The sequence below is a fragment of the Ptychodera flava genome, chromosome 8 (assembly GCF_041260155.1).
Source record: "Ptychodera flava strain L36383 chromosome 8, AS_Pfla_20210202, whole genome shotgun sequence".
In the NCBI taxonomy this organism is placed as follows: Eukaryota; Metazoa; Hemichordata; class Enteropneusta; family Ptychoderidae; genus Ptychodera; species Ptychodera flava.
This window is the reverse complement of record NC_091935.1, coordinates 2603759-2621962: the sequence shown is the minus strand read 5'-3', so window position 1 is coordinate 2621962 and position 18204 is coordinate 2603759. Positions and strand designations below refer to the sequence as shown.

At 38.8% G+C, this 18204-nt stretch overlaps 1 protein-coding gene across 2 annotated transcripts; it reads right to left on the bottom strand.

The window, feature by feature from the left end:
- Nucleotides 1-1668: 1668 nt before the first annotated feature.
- Nucleotides 1669-8009, bottom strand: LOC139138186 (serine/threonine-protein phosphatase 6 regulatory ankyrin repeat subunit C-like). Of its 2 annotated transcripts, none has more exons than XM_070706443.1 (2): nucleotides 7724-8009; nucleotides 1669-3764 (listed from the first exon to the last, which is right to left on the bottom strand). In XM_070706443.1, the coding sequence occupies exon 2, from the start codon at nucleotides 3748-3750 to the stop codon at nucleotides 2620-2622; it is 1131 nt and encodes a 376-aa protein (XP_070562544.1). In that variant the 5' UTR covers nucleotides 3751-3764; nucleotides 7724-8009; the 3' UTR covers nucleotides 1669-2619. The 2 variants fall into 2 exon arrangements, with proteins under 2 accessions (XP_070562544.1, XP_070562545.1); XM_070706444.1 differs by lacking the exon at nucleotides 7724-8009 and adding an exon at nucleotides 4062-4373.
- Nucleotides 8010-18204: the final 10195 nt, after the last annotated feature.

Genomic DNA, 18204 nt, shown 5'->3' with positions numbered 1-18204 from the left:
ATACCGCTATCTAAATCACTTGTCTCATTGATCATGAATATTCATAACAGTAGCAAAATGTTGTTTTGCAACAACTGTCAATCCCAACAAACATTCCAACATCTGCGTAATTAGCGATGTGTAGAGATGAGTATATTCACACCAGTTTAGAAATGATGAATTGTAAAATCATTTCTCTAATAATCATTATATATATATATATATATATATATATATATATATATATATATAATATATATATATATAAAATAACACAAATTAATAGTTATTTATTCCCATGAAGACATCTGTGTACTTCGATATATATATATATATATATATATATATATATATATATATATATATATATATATATATATATATATAGATAGATAGATATATGCGTGTGTGTGTGAATGGAGTGTTCGATTTACAAATGTTTTACTTTATAAAAGTGTTTGGGCCTACTAGGTTTCAATTCTCGAAAATCCTTCATAGGTGCAGAGTGTTTTTAAAAACTTTCGAGTATAGTATAAATTATGTCCCTAAATTAAGCCTCAGTTCGCTACTTCTGGTTCGTGTAAGTTTTTGTTGGCATTGTCTGGTGGTAGTAGTATGTTTTGCTTCGAAATTTTATCAAGTTTATCAAATTTTGCTGATAAACAGTAAACATCTTCAAGTTTCAGTAGAGGATGATATACTGATAGGGATGGCAATGATGAGTAAATTTCGGAAATCACTCATTTATACACAGGAAAAGTTATGTTACAGAAACTGCTGGCATATACAAGAAGTAATTTAGTGTACAACTGTCAAAATATAAAATTACTAAAAGTGGAGAATGAGACATAGACAGGATGGTACGCCTGAATGTAACACACACAGACACAAACACAGACACAAACACACATACACACAGACACACACATACACACAGACACACACACATAGACACACACGCATATATAATATATATATGTGTGTGTGTGTCATATATAGCACTGTGTATGTCTGTGTGTGCCTGTGTGTAGTACATTTACGTCTGTACTACACATACACCCACTCACATCGATGCATTACTTGGATTTCAAAATTGTTATGCCTGTAAGTGTAATGAATGCTTTAAATGTAAACACCAGCATGGTTACATGACACTGTGGAAAACACAGTGTAGACACCTCGATATAACGAGAAGAGATATTCAGACAAACCATTGTTGGTTAGACTATGGGCAAATAACAAAGGCAAAGTATAACACAGAATAGTTATTGCGGTTTCAGTAGGGCAACACGGGCATGGAAAAAATTAACTAGAATTCAGGCTATTTGTAAAAGTCACTTTCTATAGTTTTGCTAAACTAGACAGGCATTCGCAGTGGTAACATGTTGCCTCCATGGTATGGCCACAATTGTAATATGAGGTAAGTAATATTGAGTCGGCATGCCGAGGGATTAACATCGTTGTAAATTTCAACAACAGAAAAAATGTCAAGGGCCTACGTATCGAATTTCTTCCAAACATCTTAAAGGAAACAAGAGAGATTTGATCTACGTTGATCGCAACATAATCTGAGTTGAATGACAAAATATGAACAAGTTTGAAACACCTCCTCCCCCCATTTCATGAATTCAAATCCGTGGTGCGGTGCCATTTGGCATACATTGTAAAGAAGAGACTATAGACTTTAAATTTTGTACACACAGGCACACACGTAATCCAACAACATGAGGGTATGTTTATTGCTTCGGGTTATTGATTATCGATTTGGTTAAAGAAAACACCACACAACTAAAGTCCAAACTAACTGCCCTATGTCAATGGCTGATAGACACAGCGTCCATTGTTATGCATATAGCACTGCTCTATCTTTACAAAGTGCATTAAGGGACATTAAGGTGGCGAGAAACGGCGTTTCCGTCCCTATGGTCCGCATATTACGACATTAAATTACACTGTCCCTCGTTACATAAGATACATTATGAGCTATCAAAGAGTATTACGCAGTAAAAGGGTATCTAATGATGCTGCGCAGACATATCAGTTTAACTCGGTCGATAATATGGGGCATTTCCATGGTGATGACCCCTAAACAAAGGATACCCCTGGGTTATAAAGGTGTAACAAAAACGACACTGAAAAAATCTATCGATCGCTGGTGGCTTCTGAGGAAGATCTCCACGCTAAACTGTTGTCAAATTAAACCAACTTATTTAAAAACTTGTCGGCGACTAAGTTGACTTCAGCATGACAGATTATCAAAGCTCAGCTGTTCAAAGACTGTATTACTGTAAATAGTCAACCAGGGCACGCCTCAGCCAAGCAAGCCCAGAATTTGTTAAGTGTTTAAACGATTGTACGCTCACTGTAAAATCTGTCAACGCGCAGCTCACCAAGGCAGTCGCCTGTGACATGAAGAAATTGTCAGAATATTTATAATACCTACTGCCTTTCAGTACTGTCAAGAAAACACCACACACTGGTCTTAAAATCAACATTACACTTCCCAACTTATATGACCTTGAAATAGCTGTCATGCTTTAGTTTGTTTTTGAAGTATGTAGCGCAGGGCACGGTCTATGCTCCACTCGACAGGTGTGGCTACATTCTGCAGTCAAAGATTGACAAAGTCCGCGGAGTAAGTTACGATGCTGTTTCTCTGATGATCGGTATTAAAGGCGAACTGTATGACATGGCGCTGCTAATTTCCAACCTAGTTGGGGTGGCTTGGAAGTCAGGTGGTGTCGATACGGGACGGAAGGATAATTGTTCTTGGTAAATATCAAATAGCTTTCTCAGATCGTCCACCATAGTTCGCCGTCGCTTGCCGTGGGCTAGGAATTCAGGTCCGTTGGATGCCATCGGTGTCGGCATTGAACTCACCGTCGACGGAGGCCGACTTCGTCGACTCGCGATCGCACTTTTCTGTCTAGCCTCTAGACTGCCAATGAAAGTGTTCAGGCAGTTTTGTTTGTATCTCAATTCTGACAGAAGACTGTTCGGTCTTGTCTGTGTCCGCGGTGTTGTCGCGTTGCTGATGGGTGGTAACGACTGCTCGTAGTCACTTGGCGTTTGAGGGACTGTTTGGTATCCGGAAACGGGGCTCGAAGTTTGGCCCCATGCTTGTTTCGGACGATAGAACCCGCATGCCGTTTTGTCTCTCCTTTTGACGGACTCGGCAAAGTCTGCATGGCTCTCCCTAGCCCATTCAGCGGCGTTCATGAAACGTTCGTTATCTCGAGAACTCACCGAGGCGCGTCCTTCCGTCAACAGAACATGAGCACACTCATAGTTACCATGTTTTGAAGCTAGAAGCAAAGCAGTGTAACCCTGCTTGTTCCTAACGTCCACAGGCAATCCGAATTTCGTCAGCTGTCTAACAAGCAATTGTATTATCTCTAGATTCCCGCTGGTTGCTGCATGGTTTAAAGGTGTATCATCATTGTCATCGGTAAAGTTTATCTCCAAAATTTCTTCACGTAGTAACCTTTTCACCATTCTGTCTCTCCCATAGAGACACGCGTAGTTAAGCACGGTCCTTCCATATTGGTCGCGAACGTTGGGAAAAGCACCGCTCCTTAAAAGAATCTGGAACATCTTGTAAGCATAGTCCCGATTGTCGATGATGCAGGTGAGCATGAGGGGGGTTCTTCCAAGCCTATCTTTCTTCTCGATGTTGACGCCGAGCGACACCAGCAGCCGGACTTGATGAAGCCGTTCGGCCAGTATGGCCTGGTGTAGCACCGTGCTCATGTCACTTTGAATGCCTTTCATCTGGTCAATTCAACCTGTTGAACACAAAATCAAGAAATTTGAGTCCCACAAAAAATGTCTCGTCCCCACCTCCGGGTTCTGTGTTCTTTAAGTTTCGTCTCTGGTAACGCGCCTTAGCGACATGGATATGGTAACTCTACCGGTGTTAGGGACACGGCTAGGTCAGAGGTTCGGCACTCCCCTTTGACTTGTTGAGGAAACCATAGAACACGCTCGTATAAATGTTTACCGAATGGTTTTGTAGACAAACAATGCAACTGCCATTTAACACGGTGGTACCGCCTCAACAAGAATATTCGTCGGTGACTTACTGGGTCAATCTCTATCGTCAGTGTGTGTGTGTTGGAGAGTCACATATCACTTAAACACCCGCCGTTGGCTGAGAGAGGACCCTTCAGTTGGATCAAACAAGTGAACTGTCCACATTGTGAATTTTCACTGCTATCTAATCCTTCGGGACTATTGTCTCATGCGTTTAATTTTTCATGGAGGCTAGGCCCAGCTATTGTGAATAGGCTCGGTACGGTGCACGCAAAAAAAGAACTCCGCTGGTTAGTCCAACAAATCGATATGATGGTGTCCCCTACCTACTGGTAAATGATCGACGGTGGTAAAGTTACCGATGAAGGATCTCAAACAGGAAAACACGAATCAAAAGATTAGCAACTTGTGACACGATGGCCAGCTTATTTTTCAGATCCATTTTCCTTTGTTCTTTTGAAAAGGGTCGTCATTGAATTTGCTTTACAGGGTATAGTCATCTTAAGGTGAATGCCTCCGGAGTTCGCGACCCGGCATTTTTGTGCATTAGTTACTGCGTAGATGCTAGGGGGCTGAAGTATTGATTTAAAGCATAGACCAAATCACAAAATGCCTCAAACCACTTGTTACCTCCATGGGAATCTAGTGTTATTTTGAGCATTGTTACGCAACTTAGCTGCATGTTGTGGAGGGGCTTCAAATTGGATCAACAGATAAACAATAAAGTGTTTACAATTAAAATACTGTAACAACAGGATAATAGTTTTTGTAAACAAAAAATGTAAACAGCTTTCCTTGCGTTGTGTTGTGTGTTTTGAAGTGCTCTGTTTATTAATAAACGGTGTTTTTGAGCTCGTCCGAAGTTTGAATATGGTCAAAGGTCAGGTGTATTATCTTTGGATGAACCGTTAAATGCAGATAAAATCTTACGTAAAGTAAACAGTTGAACTTATACAGAACGTGTGTACAATCTTTTGACAGGAATTATTGTTTGGAAAGACTTGTACACGTGTTCGGCCGGTCTACAATCGGTGAAAACGACATGCTTTACGAACAAACTCCACGATGGGTACTTTGGCGTTCCAGAATTGCAAACGATGAAATAAACAAATTAAACAGGGGAATCATCAACAACAACAACGAAGAAGAAGAAGAAGAAGACGAGACATATGAAGCATGTCATTGTCAAGTTCGATTTGGAGGTCTTGTAAGATGTTTAGTAAGTTTCATCACTCCGTTTAGATCAGCAATTGCAAATTCCGGACATAAGACAGAAATGTTTATTTTAACCGGATCCGACCTACTATCTTCCATCGACAAATTATTGAGTCATAGATTCCCGATACTGCTCTGACGTCATGATAAATCACAATGCGAAAAAATTACCGAGAACTTACATGACTGTGCCGTCGTAAGTCCCCATTCGCACTTTTCATGCTTGAGCAATCAGCTAAAAGACTGTACACTTTCTCTCATTAACTGAGCGTAGATGTAAATGAGAGAATAAACCCCAGAATGCAAACGTTTGTTGTTGTAGCTGTGAGTTAATGCCACCGAACAAGTGGATTTCGACCCCAGATAAGTCAACCATTTGCGCGACAACAAAGAATTGTTCAAACACCGATTGGACATTTCAAACACGGAAACGAGAGTTCAATGGGGGAAGTCCACTCGTTTTGTTTCTTGTCAACTTTACGGATAAACGTTACTGGTGGTTTTTGCGTCGCTTTGAAGATTGGATTTGTTTTTTTTTGGTTTTTTTTAGACAGGAAAGGAATAATTGCTCGATCACTCAAACAAACACTTATACAAAGGTCAATGTGTCTAAGTGGATGGTTCTAAGTAAGCGGACGGATTACCACTAGGTAACATTTGAAGATGCAATGAACATGGCCGTAGGTTTGAACTTGATTACGGTGTGCTATTTAAAACGACAATTTATCCGACGAAAGAATGGCAGGAAAAGATTCCATCGTTCACATATACAGGCGATTGGATGCTGGTACTACCCATTCTTGAGGAACGTTTTTGTGAAAACACCAAACGTGCATGAGAGTCGTCCATGATATAATTACGAAATGGTGACTCACCAACGGTACAAATGCTCCATTTTAATACATCAAAAACGGTTGATCTCAGTGACACCTTCAATTAAAAGATGCAACCATCGCTATTAATACGAGCAAGGAGATAGCACATTACTGTTTGCTACCTAATGCACAGACTTGAAATATTTATCGGTAATTTTGGATTTCAACGTTTATAGCCTCATTATCTCTAAATTTCACAAACGCAGTGAATTAATTAAAAAAACTAATATCGTTACGCACGGGAGTTACCAAGGTTGATAGTTTGATAATTTCGCTATCGACGGTGGTACGAATCTATAGTTATTTAAATCTCGATTTTGCAATCCCATGTTGCAAATAACATCAAATCAGCTCTTTCCGATTGACGACACTAATGAGATTCGTTGACATGACAACCAGACGTTAAATCTACACATTACCCATGATGCGCGTATCGATTAATTTAATCTGCTCACAGACCCGACAAGATTGGTCGCTACACTGATGCGTATAATTACACAGTCTTTGATTGTAAAACTCAAATTGATACAACAGACAGACAGAAGATGTTCATAAATTTCTTTTGACAAACAAAAGTCGGTAAAGTAACTGCATTACTAAATCGATCTTCCGTTGGTGTAATGTGATTTACCTTTTTTTTCAATTCTCAGTAATGCGACGGCTCTGTATTAAACAATGTTTAATGTCGATTATCTTTAGTTATTTGTAATGTTTACAACCAAATAAACTTCAAATGCGGTCTCTTTTTTCTCTGGTTTTATGACTAAAGAAATTAAAAATTAATGTCATTAAAGTTACATCGTATACAGAATTTATACAATCAGCTAAGAGGGCAACATTACGCGACATGCTAATTCTTAGATAACGTCAGGGAATGCCACTGCACTGTGAAAGCTAGTTCGCGCCTCGAAATTAAAGATTCAAAATTTTGCCGAAACTTTCTGTGAGTAGCCTTTAAACCATTCCCTTTCGAAGTCAATAATAAAAGTCATGGGCCATTGTGCAAAATTTGCCACTGCCATGGAAAAACAAGTAGCCAACATATCTCGACTATTGAAATTCAAAATGGCCGCGCCACAATCCAAGTGTTAACTCTACGCGGAAAATTAATTTTTCGATTTTCACAAAAATAAGCCGGGACGGATGAACACTTAAGTTACGCCATGAGCTTCAAAATGACCCACCCCTCCAACAAATGGTAGACAAAAAATTCGAAAAGTTTCCGTCCCTGAGGCGTGTTCTAACTTTAAGCGGACTGCCCTCATATTGTACAAAAGATGCGGTGTTGAAAGTGTTCCATTTTGACCGGCGCGATATTAGTCAGTGGCTATCGCCAATGTCAGTGTAGCATTTATTTATGCACGTGTCTCTGTCTCCGTTTCTCTGTCTTTGTAGGTGGTTGTATGGGCTTATGCAAGACCTAGTTGTTGCCGATAACTGCTACTATTTCCAATCCTTAACAATAATTACAATTGCAGCGTGCACAAAGTTGGAATTGTCACACGAGTACATTACCCTACTAAGCTAACCCGGTATTTGCATGACAAATCTGCCAGACTGCAAATGACATAACTATACACTTGTCTCACTGTGCCAGAGTTCAAGGCAGTGAGCAACCTTACCTGCGAGACGAACCCGTCCCTTCAGCCTTCTTGTCTCGTTTATCGCAACAGTACTTGACCGAGACTCGGTCCAATATTCATCGGGTTCGGGTGTTCGACTCCCCGATAGGTTCACAGTATACCGCTGAGGCTAGCCTTGGTTAGTAAGATGTTTCACCTATCTCATCGCCCGTGTAATGGTCTTGTAACAACCACCGTCTCTGATTTGGTAACGCTCTATCGATCTCAAAAGGGTTTGCCGACACGAATCAGAGATAAGGCCAAACAGCCACGAATAGTGGTCACTCCTGGAGTCCAAAATAAAGATTACAGCCTACCACGTGACATTCTATCGTCGGTAAGGCCAGGAGATATCAAAATACAATTGCTTTTGTTTGCACATTAAGTGTTTGTTAATATCGATTTTATTTGATTTCAACGATAAATGTGATCTTATTAAAAACGTTTTCGTAATTATTTCGGCTTCGTTATTAGAAGAATTAATCGACGTCTGGGCAGTGATGACATCACAACAATTTATTTCTTTGGTTTGTTTTTCCTTCTAGCATGTCTAGTGGCTGCAATCAAGCTAGCCACGCATTGCATGCTGGTCAAAATGACCGCAGTGCCATGCCGATTAAAATTCCCCGTGATCTACCGGTGTCGGGCACATGGAATTTCACCATGTTGTGTTTTGGCAAAGCATATTAACAAACTGATGGCGAATAAGTGCATCATCAAATAGATTTCAAACGAAAATACAGGGAAATCGTTATCCTGCTATTGTATAACGGAATATATGCTGAATTGAATTGTCAATCACACTGTTTAAAGATCATGTCAAAGTTTACAACATCGAACACTTGTTGGTTGTTACACTCCATGGGCAGAATAACCTTTACCACGTTTCAATGTGTAGTTGACTTGCCCCTTCGAAATATGAACCAAATATACAGCAGATGATTAGAGCCATCACTGGAAGGACTTGGCAGCAGCCCCCTGGAATTGTAGTGTAGGGGGAAAATTTAACAAATACTGATATTCTTCAGAGCGCAGATGTTTTCATTAAATATTTAAATTTCCATGAGAAACGGATTCATAATAAATTCGTGAGTAGGTAAAGTGTTAGACGCATGATCTTCACAGGTCAACGCAATAGTGAATTCAAGACAGCACGGTGCTGTCCACATATCCAGACTTAACAGAAAGCTTGTTCTGAGGTTAAAGGTCAAAATGTAGGCTGTCTGTCACCGTAGCGTAGGAAATTTGTTCCCGACAAAAGCGTCGAAATCAAAATTTAAGCGACTAATTACAGTTTGGCACACAAACATGTATTGTTTATGTGAAGCTTAAGATAAGTACAAAATCTATTTCTCGATTCATCGATGAAATCGATGGCCCTTCATACTTGGTATTTTCAGGGGCAATTTTCTCACAGGCCAGGATTTCATATCTCTTTATGAAACCAGTCCATACAAACGATGCGCAACGGGGCCACGAATGAATCCTTATGAGACAAAGAAAATAGATTTGTTTCTAGTCATCACCCGTATCACATTGATAAATTCGTGTTGTGGCTTTCTTTCCTGTATTTGCTGTGTTCACCAAAAGCCTCACCATACTACCCAGAATTAAATCGTGATCGTTGCAGATATGCCTGCCCACTACTTACCAAGTCACGTGATTTCTGTCCGATTTGAATACCCGCCCGAATCACGTGACTGTTGTCAATTGTCCTACTGTGTCATGATCTGATTTGCCTTCATGCCAATAACTTACTGGAAAGGAAGAGAATACTTTGAAGTCAGTTTCAACATAATACTTGAAAAAAGCGAGAAAAACAAATCCGCAGCATTGCATCACTCATGCTAAGCGTCGAGAACCAGAAACATGGGTTTTTTTCTTTGCTGGCCGAAGATCCTCTTTCACAGGGTATAAACACTAATGCCGGACGAGTACCCCTGTCATGAAAGACTGGACTGAGCATAGACCCTCGAGAAAGTTTTTCTCGAGGGTCTATAGACTGAGCGACAATATATAGTGAAGTTTTGACAGGTCGCCCGGGGGCCTAGTTTCTTCAGAGAAGCAACCATAGTGTAGTTTTCCAGCGGGGTGTGACGGCAGGCCTTGCTTTCAAATATTTAAAAGTTGAACTTCAGTGAAAGGCACAGTAAGTATGCCATAGTACAGTCTACAGGGAAGAATTACACCTGAAAATAATGGTAATAATTCCCCAAAAATGACATTATAAAGATGTGTCTTACTCTCAAAAATAGTCCTGTCGCTTGTATATTTCGCTTGTATACTTGTCAGATAAAACTTCGACTGGACTCAAGCGGGATAACCTTTTGAATATGCTAATATCGAAGATATCATAATGAGGTCAAATTAAACCTGTTGTATGTAAGGATGTGAAAACAGCTAATTACCTAAATGAAGATCAGTATAATCTAAAATACAACACTAGCTTCGACTGAAGAAACAGTGAAAGTCGATGAATACAGGTGTTATGGGATAAAGTTTGCATGAATGCTTGAATAATAGTGACGAGATATTTTAAAGATTAGCGACTAAGTCGGTCTTTGGTGATTCCATCCAGTATACTGTATAGCAATAATCCAGCTGTGGCCATTCTAAATGAAGCGATCACTTACGGAGCGCAGTTGTTCTGTACTTAGCTAATGTTTTAGATGAAGTGCCCATCAACTCTGATTTCTTTTGGAAAAGAGGGAAAGCAGACTGAGACGCCGCTCGACATTGGGCCGCCAAAGTAACTGATTCTTTGCTTTGCGTCCCCGCGTTACAGTGCATCTTGGGGTTTTTTTTAGTTTTTTCAGGGTAAGAGTCTGCATTAAGGTAGTATGCGCCTCGAAATGAAAGACTTCAACGTTTGCTCCAACTTTCCTAAATGGAATTTTCAACCATTCTCTTACCAAATCGACAATGAAAATCAGGGATTACCGTGCAAAGTTTGGAACTAGCGAAACAAATTACTCAACATTTTGCGATATTTGAAATTCAAAATGGCCGCCATCTGTGTGTTAACTCTATGGGGACATATAAAATTTTGGATTTTAGAAAAACTAAGACGATCAAAGTTTTTGTTTCCCCAAGAGCTTCAAAAGAGCCACCACATGTAAGTGGTAGATCAGAAAAGTAATTGTGGAAATTTGAGAGTCTGAATATTTGTCCCCGAGGTGCGTTCTACCTTAATAGGACTTTACCGCATAATAACTTTTCTTTCTACAGATCTCTGTTCACAAAATTTATAAAATATATTTAAAACGCCTGCATGCTTGCAGAAAGTCACATCATTAGTGTCAGTCATGGAAATGAAAAAGAGGTGTCCCAGGATGCCTAGATTCTTGAATGGACACTCGTGTTACATGGAAACCATGAAGTAAATATGAAAATTGCTTGCGTAAAATTTTATGTGTGTTTTTAACCACTTACCCGCTTACCTCACACAATTTTGAGTGTCTGCAAAGCAAAGCTTAAGAATCTTATTACTCTGGCCTAAGGTGGTGATCAGGCAAATAAGGTGTAAACTCTGGCATCAGGAATCTAGAAATTAATGATAACTTTCAGATACTGTAATTAAAATGAGTTGACATAAAGTTTTGTGCAACCTGATGAATAACAAGATGCTATCATTCCATTGTCTGGTATCTGCACTTTCATTTCAGCTCTTCATTCAGACAATCTTGCCATGTTACACTCTAAAGCCTCGAAGGCTTTAACTTGATGGATTGTTCAAGTTTAATTTCATTTGTTTTTCTATTTCTAATGCCGAAATCATGACTGTGTGTATTGTCCATTCCTATTGATGACTCTTGCGTTTTGGATGACTTTGTATGTCAGCAATAAAATTGCATTTTGTATATGACTCGGTGTGTTTACAAAGCCAAACTTTGTACTGCAGTACGCTTTTGAGAGAAGGAGATTGAAGAAAATAAACTTGTTTTCCCGAACAAAAATAATGGAAAGGTTTTCAAAAAAAGGTTGTTTGCAGCTATTGCCCTTCAATTGTATGTCCATCGAAAGAGCTAATATCTGGATTGTTGCTAGCTCAGTATTACGCAAAAAAGAAAGCGGATATAGGGACTGTCAGAAAACCAGGACCAGTTCTGCTGTGTGCACTGATATATGAATAAAATCCTACAAGTATTGCTTCGATCGTTGTAGCCAAGGTCAGGAGTAATCTTTGGGGTTCTCGTATATCTCCCATCATATCGGCATATCTTTCTGTATCGAAATCGCATTATAAACCAGTCGTACCAGGCAAAAGACTAATTTGCTCAACGTGGGACGTTGATCTTTTAAGCGACTTCATCCAAACATTAAGAATCATTCTCATTTTGGAAAAAGCGGCGTGGTTGAATCAAACAATGAGGTTCATTGACCACATGCGACAAGAATATGAAGGGGAAATGGGCAACAGAGTATTTCTCTGTCAGTAAGATATAAGGCAGGTGCAGCCAACGGAGCTATTCATCGAAAAAGCTATTCCGGGAGCAATTTTTTTTAGGGCAGGGGAAATTTCGATTTCAGTGCTCGGGTAGGGGCCATATTTTTAGCTGGCAGGGAGTAGATTTTAGTGGTTTCTTTTTGTTTTGTTTTCGTTTTTGTTTGTTTGTTTGTTTTTGGTTTTTGTTTGTTTTTAGGGGGTTGTTAAAATAGAACTTCCTCTCAAAGAGCTTGAATAAAGTTTGCATTTATAGGACCCTGAAAATGAATGATTACATATGATTGTCGTTCTGCACAGCTGACATGTGTTTCTTTACACGTGAAGTGTAAGACCCGCTGCTTTAGAAGACGTCACGAATAACCAAAATATTGAAGCCGTAAAAATAAAAACAGTTTTACTGTGATTATTGTGTCTCATTTAATTTAATTTTCACATTTTAGTAAATAAGTCTGTAATGCCCTACTGAGCAATCTCCTCCTCGAATACAGTGGTCTAGTCATGTTAAGGGGCACTTTGACGCTGCATGTTTTGCGAGTATTTTGATATTACCAAACTAATTACGTCGCTGTATTTTCGCTATCAATATACTTATGCATGTATATAATATGATATAATGTGATAGTAATATCCAGTATCCAATATGATAGTGCATGTACGTATACCTTGATAAATTTACACGTTTTTATACACAGCCTCATATTACACATATTATCATGCATAGTTGAAGACTTTTTGACGCTATGGTGTTATGATTTACACGACGCCTCGTTCATTATGATTTTGTCTCAAGAATACTAACATTATATTACAAAACAATCTTTGTAAAGCAGCGCTCTGTACGCTGAGCCCCAAGGGCGTTGTTTTCGTATATCGCCCTCATCGATAAACCTAGTGTCGCGAAACATGGTGCATCAGAAGTGTGAATAAAATTGTATGTAAATGTTAGCTTCTCTGGTAGAGTTAGCATTTAAAACATTTTAAGGTTTAATCAGTCTTACGAGCAATTTCACCAGATTTTGCGATCTATTCGAACCTTTCATGCAGTCTCCATTGCGCATAGAACATATAGTTTGACGTTGGTGTACAGTTACCACTTACTTGTTCAACTTAAAATTCCTTTCGAAGAACCAGGCGAGATAGAAATGCAATTCAGATGTTCATTCGGATAGTTGAACCATTTTTTTTCCTTCACTGTAAGGCACACAAGTCCTGCAAATTACAGTGCAACACTCGTCTGCACCACAGGACTCTTAAAGGAAAACAGTTCTTGTTTCTATTCTTGTCTTGAAACTCGGAGTGCCTTCTTAATCTTAAAGCTGTTTATCGATTTAGTGTAGATTGATATGAAAGTGGGGCAACTGTTCATGATTTATGTTGTCCAAACGAATATTATTATTATTTCTCTTTATTTCAGACTAAATATGTCCATAGAATTCTCAGTACAATAATAAATAAAAGTATAGATAAATAAATATCATAAAACAGTCTGAAGAAATTACATTTAGTGATGCATTATCATGTCAAAATTACCACAACCGCTCAATGGAAAAGTGATTTTATCCACATTTTGCTAAGATCAGAAATGAAACATATGACATCATAAACTTGACGTACACTCGTATTTCCACTGCGTGATAAACGTTCTATAAAACCATATGTTTGCTTTTTTAGAAAGCATCAAAGCTGCACAGTCAATTTGTGACAAACATAGAGCTGGCATTACTTCGTCTCTCATAACCCTCCAAAAATACATGCGGCATTCTTGTAAGCAACTTTCCGTTTTCTAATGACATTAGCAGAACATTTTGCCACCGTACAATTGAGTACAATACACTTTATGCAGGCCAAGTCCATTGTTAATGATACACTTGTTCACAAATCTTTCGGTAAGTACATGTAAATGAACTAACCTTGGCTGGAAAGTAAAATCACGAAAATTATGCAAAATTTTGCGGATGACAATATGAAATAATGTAGTTCTCATAATTTCTAAGGCTGTCTATAAAGCCTCAGTTTAGCGGCAATGGCTGTATATTTGGAAATATCAGTTTACTTTTACTATGTGTGTTCTATATAATAAATGAAGGTTTTAATTTGACTTTCATAGTGTGATGAAATCAAAAGCATTGCCATTGCCAACACAATGCAGTGTAGACGATTTTCAGTATTATTTTTATGAAGTCTGAATTCTGGTCCTGACCAGAATTCAGTAGTCAACGATTACAATGGGTTTTACACACATAGTTTGCGTTGACAAGTTGCGTGTGATTGTGAAGAAGACACCGTATTTTGTAAATACAACACAGCTACTTGAGGATACGTCACAAGTTACGGCTAATTGGACTTTCTAAGCTTTCTAACATTCAATTGTCGTGTCATTGAGAGCCGTGATTGCTACTGACGTCCACACCGCCCACGCATTATAAAAATTTACACCGGAAAATTTTCTGTGATTCATGCGAAACGATTGCTTGAAATATCAATTTCAACCTCCCAGAAGAATGGATTAGTTGTAATATCACTTCTAAATCTCGCAGATCTGAATTGCTTTTCTTGAGAAACTGGTATTGACGTTGTTGCCATGATGATCGCATACGTCATCATGCTTCTCCCCGTGACGTATTTACGATTGTTTGAGATTTGTAATGGAAATTAACTACAAGTTTTAGTTAATGAAGAATTAAGAACCTCACAGAATAAGAATCTCACAGAACATCATCACGCGAACAGAACAGACTGAAGCAAAATTATTGTCAGAACTTATACTGCAACAGGAGTGCGAATGTCATTGGCCGTGGAGAAAGGTCAAAGGTCAACACAGATCCTAAATCCCAGGGATTGATCACGCCCATCAACATGCCTGTCTTCCTTGTCTAACATTTACAAAATAAATCCCAATAAAGCCCTTTCGTCTCTTCGTTTGCACTGTTGACTATTGACAGAGCCTGAAATTCACCATAGGTCACCACAGGTCAGCCTTTTAACAATTTTATTACTAGCATTAGTTTTTTGCTCAGAAAGGTGCATAAATATCAAAATATAACTATTCAATAGATAGTAGTACGTGCCAAACTACGCTGACTTGTGCTCATTTAGATGGGATAGTCCTCAATCCTTGGTTCTTGTGTGTACAACATCTTCGCTACAAGGGAGCTGCATGTATACAGTGACCGTTCTAAGCTCATGCTGCAAAATGCCTGCTCCCTGCACAGGCTTCCTGTTGAAACCTCACATTTAAATATCGACCAGTTCAAAAAGTTCCAATGCTTTGAAAAATGTCTAACTATTCGGTCATTTCAAAGTTGAACCAATATTATTCGCAAGAACCGTTAAGGTGATTGATACGTCACACGTTTAAAGAAAACCCTTGAAGATGGGTGAATAATAAGTTATAAAGTTCAGCAGTCACACTCTTTCGTCATCACAATTAACTAGAAACATACAGTTATCCTCACTCAAACCTTGTTGCTTTTCAAGACGACTATCGAAGCCTAACTCACAGTTCCTCTGACATTTCATAGAATCATGCTGTGTCCAGCACGCATAGGATTCAACGAGAGGTCGCGCTAAATGAGTGCATACACTCGGAAAAGTCCGTTGTCTTTCTACATTGCTTTGTGATGTTTGTAAGGTCAGTCATATTGATCGGACAGACTGACAAAAGGGATTAAGACAAGCAATGACATCACATCCGGTATATCTGTAAGTAAGGCGTAGATAGTAGAACGGGATACTACTTTGTATATACTAACCAACCATTGCTCACAGTGTAAAAAGGGACAAAATAAAGTTCCAGATAAATGGTTTACTTCAAGAAAACGCTGCTCTTTATCCTGTTAGGAAAACCTTAAACAAAGCTGAATTCGCTTTGTCATTGCTGTGTGGATCAAATTAAGCTATTGGTATCAATTTGGCAAATTGGGTGAATTTCAATCGAATTCCATGTCACAGAAGTATGACTATTCAAATCATCAAAACATTTTTAAAAATGCTGAGACGTAGAACAAAAAAATCAAAATTTATTGTTCTGTACTTTCAGATGTCATCTCGATGTATGTTTCAAACACGATTATCATTAAAAACATCAGCGATTTGAATTTCAAACTATGGAGGTTATGTGGGAACGGTCACTCTAAGACATAGTGAATGATTTGATCCTGATATTGAAATGACGTGAACGAAAACAGACGGCATTTCAAATTAAATTAATATAAATTAAATTGGAATATGACAGTGGAACTATTTCCGCTTTGCACATGGCCAATGTAGTGGACGGAACAATCAAAGAAATACGATATCAAGAATAATCCTCTTCAATGCACATACGATTTCATGCCACTCTGAGTTTAATGCCCCTACCTGAATTATCAAGAAATGGCTTGGTCACTAAGTTGTCACTTGCAGCATTCTGCCCATACAAGTGTCACGAGAACTTCTGCACAACGAGATATTACAAAGTTTTGAACATTTTGCTAAAACTTCCCTCAGGTGAATTTTAAACCATTTTGATTCATAACCAAGAATGGGGCCAACCTGTCTCTATGAAAAGTTTGGGATTACCTAAGTTAATAATGACCGAAAATTGAAATTCGAAATGGCCGATATATTCTGTGTTAACTATCGGGAAGAATTTAAAATTTCGATTTTCACAAAGACATTGGGTGAAAAACTTGAGTGTTCCCAAACCGTTTCTTCGATGCATTTTACACATGGTTTGAGGGAGAGTCGATATCGAAATCGATCGTCAGGTCCGATAAGTGACAATTTTATAGAAACTGCAATGTCCTGCATACCGGATTTCGGGTAAAAATGTCGGGGTAGTTAAAGTGGTTCGGCGAAGTTTCTCTTGGCATGGGCGATTTCGGAAGGGGGTAGTCACGTGACTCATATCAAATCATCAAATCATTCTAAGCCTCCGACCAACAACGTAAAATTGAATCATAACCATCTGACCATAGAAAGGCATCATAACTAAAATTTCGTTAAATTTTCCATGTTTTAATAGATTTCCATGGTGGACTATGGAATGGTAGTTCTGCGCAAGCACGGTTCTTATTAGCAAGGAAGTATAATCAGGGTAGGTAGGTGGGTCCGTTGGCGGGTAGACAGACAGACAGACAGACAGACAGACAGACAGACAGATAGGCAGACAGACATACATACACAGACAGTCATGCAGAGACGGAGACAGCGAGAGTTAGCTCCGAATAGTTAGGATATTTGGGAAAATATGAATTATCGTTTGGCTGAAAATTGATCATATTTATGAAAAGTGTCAGTCATCGGGGAGCATGTTTCTCTGATCTGCACATATAAAAATTGATTTATTATTTTTGAATTTAACACTGTAAAGAAAAATTTTTTTGCGCCTTCAAAAGTTGTAAACATTACGCTAAAGCACTTGCATTCTCATGTCAGATTTTATTTCAAAATCCAAATCCCCGCACAAAGGTGAGTGAGCAAGAAATGGCCCACTAAGTTGTAATAAACATTGCTTATCAATTTAGCTGTCCAATTAATATCATAAATAGCTTGGTTAATAGTTTTCCGTTAGTTTGTCGAAGTATAGTTCCCATTACATCGTGGTGTCCGAGACACGGTAGATCCTAGGATCTTTGGTCTCAGAGACACGCACAACAGATATGCCGAAAGCCTCGCGGACTAAAACATCCTAGATGTGCGCCCGCACTGGCGATCAATGGAAAACGCTGGTGTGACGTAGTTTCCCGCCGTGGATGAGTGGTTAGCTCCACGGCGTTAGGAGAACGGCACAACACAATTCAAAATACTGTAAAGTCTTACACATTGTCGGTAAACTCAGTATGACGAGTTATCAAAAGAAGAGCACTAGTGCAACATGTAAAACACATTTCAAGTAAAACGGTTGTAGTCTTTTTTTTATTTTAAGTTGTTTATTGCTGTTGCCAAACGATGATTAGGCTAGAACGAATACACCAAAGCGTCTCTTCACGTCTGTCTTCGTCATTACCACACAGTCTGGCATTTTACACAGGCGGTGTGGGTTTCCTTTAAA